This window comes from Notolabrus celidotus, chromosome 16 (genome assembly GCF_009762535.1).
Source record: "Notolabrus celidotus isolate fNotCel1 chromosome 16, fNotCel1.pri, whole genome shotgun sequence".
Lineage (NCBI taxonomy): Eukaryota > Metazoa > Chordata > Actinopteri > Labriformes > Labridae > Notolabrus > Notolabrus celidotus.
Window position 1 is genome coordinate 13,369,482 of NC_048287.1, and position 9,568 is coordinate 13,379,049.

The following is a 9,568-nucleotide window of genomic DNA, read 5'->3' on the forward strand; positions in this document are numbered from 1 at the left end:
TTTATTTCAAAATCCTAACTGACACACATTGAAACTGGTGCTTTTGGGGCCAGTGGTGTAGTTTCCATATTTGTTTGGTTGGTGGTTCAGCCCTGCAATGTAACCAAAGAGGAATCTGCAAACAGGGTGGGTGATAATAATAGGAATTTGTGTTTTTTGTGCCACTCTAACTGGAGCCAACTATTTTGAAGTTTTTCCGTGAACTCAAATGGTCCAGAGAAAAGGTCTTATCAACCTTTAGGGAAAACACACACATGGACTTGATGAGTATGGTTTATTTGGTGCATGAAAATGAACACTGTGGTTTTCTGAAAACAACATGCACATGAGATACTTCAAGATCCTTATAGGAGTAACCTCAATTCAAGGGAGACAATATAAACTTTCTTTGAAAATGTAACAAGAAATAATACATTATCACATAAAAGATCAATGGGATAAGTTTTTAATACATCTTAAAAAATATTATTGAATTTCCTATTTCTGTAGGACAAATTACACGTTGATAAGTGCACTATCAAAATACAAATGGATACATTTTTATGGCTTAAATATAAAGAGTACCATTGTCAAATAATAAATAAAAAGGCATGCAGTAAAACTTTTAATTTATATACACGATTAAAACACTGAACCTTCAATAATAAAATTTGATATAATGTAGTACCATTGAATAAATGACAATATTCTCGAGAACAATGAGTAGCTTTTTCAATACTAAACAAAACCAGAGAAAAGTTGAATAGCTTTTTGATCAAGAGCAGTTTCAGCAATCAAATGTAGCTTCATCAACATTAAAAATCTGGCAAGTACAAACGTTTAAAACTGCTTCTAACATACCTCAAGAATGTAGAAATTATATTTATATTTTCGGGCCTTTGGCATTGCATCACATTTTAAGTTGAGTTGCTTTATTGTAAACAGAAAAAAATTGTAGCTGAGTAATGTAAATGTTTTTGGGTACCACAGTACACTGAGTAGAAATAACGAAGAACACCTCCACAGAATGAGAGAAAAAAGAAAGAAAAAAATGAAGAAAACATGATACTAATCTGAAGGACAGATTTTTATAAGGTGCCTGATAAAGTAATAAACTTTAAAATAGCTTACAAGCAGACATAAAATGAGACGTCTTTGAACCATGTCAGAGCAGCAGCAACTTAGAAAAATTTTAACATAAAATATATTTATTTATTCTTTTATATAAAAATATGACGTAAATGCTATGTAATAAAATATAAGGAAAAACAATCCGATATTGATATTTCTTTCAAAACCAATAAAGCTTTTATGCAATAGAGACAGAAAGTCAACATGCAGACACTCTTATTGCTCCATCAGCCCTTTGCTTAGAAAGGACAACCCCTGTATGCTGAGACAGAGGACGACTGGGAGATCTCCTGCCTGGTTTTCTGTCTCCTTCCACAGCCTGTCCTTGTCTCTCCTCAGGGTCACTTTAGTGGAGCTGAGCAGCTGTTCAGCCTGTTGGAAAGCCTGGTTGTCCTGCAGGAGGATTGGAAGGCACTGTGTGGAGAGAGGCTCGCTGCTGTCTTTTAACCTGCAAACCTGGTAAAAAAGATTGATAAAACAAAGGATGGTAGAATAGAATAGAATGTATTTTATTAATCCTCGAAGGGAAATTCAGTCAAAGTCTAAATTAAAAATAGTAATTTTCTTAAAGGAGTCTGACATTTTGGGAAATTCTTTGTTTTTAATTGAGCAGGGATCTCTGAAGTTGAAAAAAGAAGCCAATGTGGAAATGCAAAAAAACTGCAGTTCCTCGTATGTCGACTTGAGGCTGTCTCCAAAAGCCAAGGAATCCCCATTAGATCCCATATTAAAATGCATGGTTAGTTATACATAATAAGGGGCACAGTTTTACTCCAAAGAGCAGGATTAGAAAATGTATAATAACTTTTTATGTCCATGTGTTAAATATGAAGCTACAGCCAGCTTGTTTAGTCTAGCTAAGCATAAATACAGGAAACAATGACAAATGTTCAGTCAGGCTGGGGCTGCCCACCCCAGGAAGTAATAGAGACTATATGCTAGTAATAAAAACATATTCAGTTTAAAGTTTCTTTTAAAATAAAATGCCTGGCCATTAACAGAGTTTGTAGTTGTCAGTGTAAGACAGGCAACATCCTGAAGTTACAATCTAAACATCATCCTATTGATCAAGATTACACTTTTAAGGTAGAAAAAATACCCCCCAAAAAATATGATAACACTTCATATTTGCATTATTTTCCAAACATGATATATTGTGTTAATTTAGCATCTACACATATGCTGTTTGGTTGTTACCATTAGACAGGCTAGCTGTTTCCTGCTTATGCTGAGCTAAGCTAAGTTACTTGAATGCACAGACCCCAGAGTGGTTTCAGTTAAAAAACACACAACTTTAAAACTGTTCTTTTAGGTATATATACATACTTTTTTCCCAATGCCAGTCAAAATCAACTTTTGGGCATCTTTATACCTTCTTGAATAAAAAAAATCATGATAATATTTTCAACTCTTGTATAAAAATCAACAGGGTAAGGATGTATATAGATGTACCAGTGTGTCCAAGGCCTCCAGAAAATCAGGACTGCTTTCACCCAAGAGGCTCTGAGTTTCATCAGGCAACTCTACAAAAAGAAATAACATGCAACACATAAGATGAAGCTGTAGGATACTTTTGAAAAAAAATAAATCAATATTGTTAAGGGAAAATGTCTCAGTCCAGAGCTGGCCTCTTTACCTTCCATGGCACTAACCAACAGGTGAGCTGCTTTCAGGTGAGCCGGGACACCACCCTTGCTGTCCTCAGTGCAACTGTCCAGGACAGCTGACAGTGTTTTTCTCTGACTCTCTGACAGCTCCTCAAAGTTGACCATGTTGCATGATTCACCACTACACAAGTCCTCCAACTGAAAAAGAGAAGAGGAGGAGAGAACAGAAAATGATTGTCAAAGAATAACATAGACATTAGCTCCTTGATGTATTGATGCTACTGGGTCACTCACCAGACACTGCAGGTAAGACAGAGCACCTCTGTCCCTCAGAGTCTCCTGGAGTCTCTTAAACAAGGCCAATCGAGTAGACTGGGGGAGCTCTGCCAGAGGAGAAAGGTCCATGTCGTGTGAGCCTGTGAAAGACAGGGAGGTTCTGCATTAGAACTCAAATAAACTGAGGTCTAACTAACACACAACATTTGATTCATGATTTATATAGTTAAAGCTCCTGGGAGGAGATTTTGTCTTGTTATGACACCAACTGAAATTAAGGTTGTTACTTTTTATGACCCAGCAAGAAGACTAGGGCTGTTTTCAAAACTGCCTGAAGGATATATGTAGTATTCTGTTGAATCTGTTATGCAGTATGCTGGGCCAGGCATCGCTGGATTTCCGGTTTCGGAAAGTGGAAGAAAAAAAACGGCCAAGCAGATTTTGCTCTTGTTCACATACTGCATAGTACTGAATTTTGGCCAATTCAGTACGTACTAGTAGTATAGCAGGCGGTTTTGAAAACTGCCTATTTCTGTAATGTAATTCTTAATGCCTGTGACTGCGGCTCCAGACACTTCTAAATGTGATTCTAGAATACATATTGCCATCAACAATTTTTTATGTTACTTTGTTTTTGTGATGCAGCATGTAATAGGTATAAATGGAACTAACTCATTGTCATTGTCATAGTTGAGAAATTATTACACAACTACAGAACTTTGTAAATTGTCTGGGGTTTCCCCTCTCTGGTTGGGCAAAGTTGTGTTGGGCAAGTCTTTTGAAAATCAGAGAATAGAAAGTGAAACATTGACCCTGTAGCATGAGAGCTGTCTTAAAACGTATTGTAGCTACATGTTTATTTACATTAGAGGTCACTTAAGTCTCACTTTTACGCTCCTGAGGTTGATCAACCCAGCTGTACTACTTCATAGAAAACACTACTGTAGGTGAAACATTTAATTGAATCCACAGTAAAGGGAAGTTTGTGTGGTTCCACGGTTAAACCATTTCCTTTCATTTCCTTACAATAATAAAACTTTGTAAATAAATAACTACAAACGGGAACGTATTTCCTACTAATGAGTGAGGAGACAACCATGGCTGAGAATGAATGGACACTAACCATTTTGCGATGCACCTGAAGGTAACGTTTCTGGAGCTGTCTGCCTGTTGCACTTTCCATCCACAGTATGCAAGGAATCATCAAATGGCCGTCCTACAGTTGAGTCTTCCTCAATTCCTCCTATTGTTCCAGGTCGTAGACAAATGCCTTAAAACACACACAACATTGTGGTAAATAACAGAGGAGGGAACACAGGTCGGGGTAGAATAAATACAATCTGTTTCACTCCTCTTTTCCATGCTCTTAAAGTAATGTGCAATGTTTACAGCAGATACAGTGTTAACTGCTACGTCCACATTTTGAAATAAAGTTTTTCATTTTTTATTCATTGCCGAATATTTAGGAGGCAAGGCTACAACATAATGGAGTTTTTTGGGGGGAATTGGTTGTACATGATGTCTCAACAACCAGGAATGGAGAAGTGAGGTTTTGATTCACACTTTCCTCCCCAGACACTTATTTCAACCACATGTAAATAAAAGTTTTCACCTACACACACACACATGCATACACACACACACTCACCATAGCGTCCATCTTTCTTGATCTCCAGCTCCAGAACGCTGTAGGCAATGACTGTACCAGAGGGGATCTCCAAGGAAACATCACTGTCGGCCTCCATCTTGTTGCTGTCCTTCACACACACCTGAAAATACATACGTCTTTTTAAAAATGTTCAACATCTAACAAAGTACATACTCTATCATTTGCATACAACATTTTAAGTACATATAACTGTATGTCATTCAATAACCAATCAATTTTTTTTTACCAAATTATGGAGAAAAGTCAGATCATTATGATATTAAATGAATGCACACAAACCTGAAGAGAGCTACCCAGCATGCCCACGAGCCCGAGCACCCCTTGAAATGTGCACTGCTCCTTCTTGGTCTGGGTGACGGAGCTGGAGTCAGTGGTGAGGATCCTCTCTTTTACCACTGCCAGCACCTCGGCTCGCTTCTCCAACTGCTGCACCAGCATGTGCTGCATGTCCACCTGCCTGATGCAACGAGACGTTTGCTTTTTATTTTCAACAGAGAGGTAATGTCTTGTGTAGCACTTGAATAGGCAGGGTTAGAAGAAGTAAAACGAACAGAGGTGGCTGAAGAAGGGTCATAAATAATAGAGTCATCATCTTGTCACTGTCTGTTATTTAACACCTGTCACTGGAGTCTCGTAGCAGCTTCTTCACGTCCAGTTCCTCTTTCATCAGCTTGCCAAAACATGACTGGAGTTTAGAGGAGCCTTGCCCCTCCAGTTTGACACTGACAGAGGCAGCCTCAGTGTTCAGCTTTCCAGAGAGCTTGTCTCCATATGTCGCCTCATAGGACAAGAATTCTTTCTCAGACACTCCTGAAAACACATGTGGTTAGAACACATACAGGAGGGATGCATGCGGCTTCATTGGATGTAAAAATATCACATATAATATATATCTACATACCAGGACTGAGCAACTTATCACCCTGCAACAAGTCACTGAGAGTGAAATCTGTAGGTTGGTACTTGGCCCTCTGCCAGAACCAAATGCGGTTGCGTTTGATGACCAGTCCCATGGGAACGAGTTTGTGTGAATCATTCACTCTGGACACGTGGATGAGGCTTCCTTCAGATTCCATCTCACGGACGAAGTTGGCGGTGGCTTTGGAAAACATGGCTACAGCAGACGAGGGCTGCAGACAGCTGCAAAAGAGACATTAAAGGCTTTAATTTGACCCTTTTCTATCCACTTGGAGAGCATTTGTATGCTTGCTACTTAAACTACCAAACCACTGAGGGTAATTTCCATTCAAGGCTCGGTATTCTCCCTTGTTTATCCCCTTGATGATGAGCACTTAGTGTCAAGGTCCTGTGTGGTATGGGGTTTTGCAGGTGCTGTGTAAGCCCACACATGCAGTTACAATAGCGGTGTTTCAAATGGCATAAAGGAAGTCCCCTTACAAGTTGTTAACATTGTGTGGCCACAAACACGTGCACATTCACGCACGCCCTGGCTCATTAATCCCGCCGGCTCAGTTTTCATAGCTTAAATATTTAAAGTAATCAGGCGTTAAAGAGGATTTGTTCCATGAGGGGAAGAATGGAAGTGAGTTTGAAGCAAGTCACTGTTTGTTTAAGGAATGTTGTAGATGAGGAATGTTAAAGTCAGTCAGGGTGAATACACTAGAGAGAGCTCAGATCTGTGAAGCTTTTCCTTCTGTCAAATCGAGAACACCACATTGTTTCCGTAAACACAAACTACCCTCGACTTCACAGGGTTTAGGTGCATTGAGTCATTTAGTATGAATGATTCAAAAGTTCAGATTACATCATTTGGGACCTTCCCTCAATGCTTACTCAAAACTATCACGCTTAATGTGAAATGTATTGGTAGTAGATGAGTGTAATAAAGCCAACAAACAACAATCCACATACTGTTTTTTTTTTAACAATATAGCAAAATAAGTTACTCAATTCAATGTAAGCTAATGTGAGACTGAACTTTTTTACTTTGCTAAACTTAACTCTCCTGTTACCCTCAAATATAGTCTTTTATCCTTGGGGTCAATTTGACCCCAGCAATTTAAACCTCCAGAAACGGCTTGTTACCCAGGTTTATGCATCAGGTACTTTATGTTTCTTTGTTGACTACCTAAATAGCCTTTAAATTAAATATATTTCAAGCATAAACATAATTTAAAGCATTTAAAAGGACTTTATTTGTAAAACAGAACATCAAACTGCTGCAAGTTTGTCATGCCCTCGTCAGCCTAGCTTGTTTCTATGTTATCAAAACATATGACACAAAACACATCATTGTGTCTTCAGAGACATGGTGGCTGGAAATATTATATCTCAATATAAAGGTTGGCGGTTTGATCCCAGCTCCTGCAGTCACATGCTTGGCTATAGTGACCTCAATATCATTTTTTTTTTTACAGGAAATTGGAACATAACATTTTAATTTTACGTTTTCCCTGTTGTCCCCATTAAAGTAGGAAAAGTCATGAAATATGGAGCCAAACAAATGATGCTAGTCATTCATTTAGAGACGTTAAACATTGAATGGGGTCCAATTGACCCCAAGGATAACAGGGGGGTTAAACTATATGGTAAAAAAAAGAAAAAGTTGAAAGAAAACTAAACAAAAAACATAAAAAGGTTGCTAGTATAAACAGTAATTAAGAAAATGTCCCTTGGTTATGCACCCACAGCATTCCAGTCGCGTGTATACAAGTTAAACACACACACACACACACACGAGCGCGCGCGCGCACACATACACACACTTGCATGTGTGCCACTGCCAGCGCGCGTGTCTATTTCCCGTCAGCCCACTTCTTCTAATATGTCCAGGCTGCAGCAGCTCTGGAGCAGCGCGTGCTTGTACAGCACGGTGTGCACGAGCGTCTAGAACGCATGACTCGGATTAAGATGGAAAAGTAGTGACAAATAAGTGGAAAACAAAATTTCCAAACAAAAAAGCTCTTAAAAATACAGACGTGAGTAATAACAGAGTTCTTACACTGGTTTTCTTTTTTCTAAGAATCCTTTATAAAGTTTCTCAATTTCAGGTAGCCTAGCCTAATTTGTTATTTACCTCAAATTAGATAAAAACAACTCCTCAGGTTTAGGATGAACGTCGTTTCGTGCTGAGGTCCCGGTTGTCACTCCTGGAATGTCATCTACGTTTTCATGGGTAAAAGTGTCCCTACGCGCCCCCAAATAGTCCCCCTGTTGGAACTTCTCCCTTCGCAGTGCTGTCACAAATGTAATATATTCCGTTAAATAGAGAGAGACGGAAATAACCAAAGAAATCTCTGACGCAGGCTGTATTCGTCCGGAGCTGTAGCTGAATGGCGATAGAAGTTAGACTGTACCGTTATTCACTTCACAGGGCGGCACAGAGACCGCCTCCTCTCCCACTCTCACTGGTAATTGTGATCATATGAACTCTGGGATTTGTGCATGTGCGTTTTCTTGCTCGTGCGCTTGCGTGCATGTTTCCAGACATGAGCAGACTTGCCTCTTTGATTTTATGTTTTTTTTTTTTTTTTTCAAAAGATATTGAGAGTTGTAATAATGTAATATGATTCATTCATAAACCTCTGCACCAAATCTGCAAACCGATGCTGCTTTGAGGCTATGGCACAGGTGTTTTTCAAACTTTTTACCAACAACCCCACATCCTGTCTGATGAGAGCATTTTCTGTGAAATCCGCTAACATATTCAAACTGTGTTAGTTTAGTTAACAACAGAAAAAAACTGGTGATTATGTAACTTTGCAGTAAAGATACCAACAAAGTCGTTTTAAATCCCACAATTAGCTCAAAAGCCAACTTAATCAGAACATCTTCACTGCCCATGGAGCAGTGCCTGGTGATAACTCTGAGAAAGCAGCTCATTGTGACCTTTTGAAAAACCTCCAAAAAAGAAGAAAAAAGACTGTTGGTAATTCTAGAAATGGGTCAGAGTGGTAATTCCCCTTTGAGTAAAATGAAACCATGTTTAGGGTAATAGTTGCTGATGCTCACTGGTTCACAGTCGCACTTATGTGCACTAATGTAAGGACTTGGGTCAGAAGTGTTAATAGGAGGGTGTAGGGTGGGGGGTTGTTTGTGTCATCACATGCTTACCATCACTGATAAGTTGTGAGTTTGTGGGGGCTGACAGGGAGTTGCCATTCAGATGTTGAGATAATGACAGTCCCCCTGCACAGCTGGTTAAAGTCTACAGGCTGCTTGGGGCAGCACAGGGGGGAAATGTTCAAAAGTTATAATCACCTGAAAGTAGCAAATGCATAAAATATACAAAACAACATTGGTGTTGGTTTAACCTCTAACGATTGCAATAACAAAGTGAACAGAAATCTAAGGTTTAACCACTGTAAACATGGTGCGGTCACTCAACATTTTGGGTTTACAACTAACAACTAACTCCCACTTGCTTGAACCCCAGGGGTGGATTCAGACTTTTATGACTTGGGTGGCCCAACGGGGGCAGAAGATGCTCCAGCAACTCATCCATGCGAGGGAGTTTATGTTCCTGTTGACCAATTAAAGCAGCTCTCAGAGAGGTCTTGAAGAGGTTGAGCAGATAGAATTTGAAGTGTTATCTGGAAAACATCAATTACATGGTAGTGCAGTGATGATCATTGTCACCTCACGGAAAGAAGGTTTGAGTGGAGTTCCCAGGCCAGAGTGTGTTTTCCACAGGTGTCCTGGTTTTTCTTCCACGGCCCCAAAGACATGCATGAACGACTAATTAGAGACTCTAAAAGAATCAATTGCCTAACGATGTGATAGGTTGGATTGCTGTCTGACTATACTGTATGTATCAGCCCTCTGATTGATTTGTAAATCATTCAGGATTAACCCTGGATACATCAACAGCCTATTACCTGGCCCCATTCAAACCTGGAAAGGAAAGGTGAGTGTAGATCACAAAAAAGAAAAGAACGGGTGGGAA

At 39.4% G+C, this 9,568-nt stretch overlaps 1 protein-coding gene across 2 annotated transcripts; it reads right to left on the minus strand.

Annotated features, from left to right (window-relative positions):
- Positions 1-259: 259 nt before the first annotated feature.
- Positions 260-8,036, minus strand: LOC117828039 (gasdermin-E-like). 2 transcript variants are annotated; one of them, XM_034705003.1, is made up of 10 exons: positions 7,700-8,036; positions 5,564-5,802; positions 5,280-5,472; positions 4,942-5,119; positions 4,642-4,762; positions 4,117-4,263; positions 3,012-3,133; positions 2,747-2,915; positions 2,563-2,633; positions 260-1,566 (listed from the first exon to the last, which is right to left on the minus strand). In XM_034705003.1, exons 2-10 carry the CDS (start codon positions 5,772-5,774, stop codon positions 1,327-1,329), a joined length of 1,452 nt encoding a protein of 483 aa, XP_034560894.1. In that variant the 5' UTR covers positions 5,775-5,802; positions 7,700-8,036; the 3' UTR covers positions 260-1,326. The 2 variants fall into 2 exon arrangements, with proteins under 2 accessions (XP_034560894.1, XP_034560895.1); XM_034705004.1 differs by having other exon boundaries at positions 7,980-8,014.
- Positions 8,037-9,568: the final 1,532 nt, after the last annotated feature.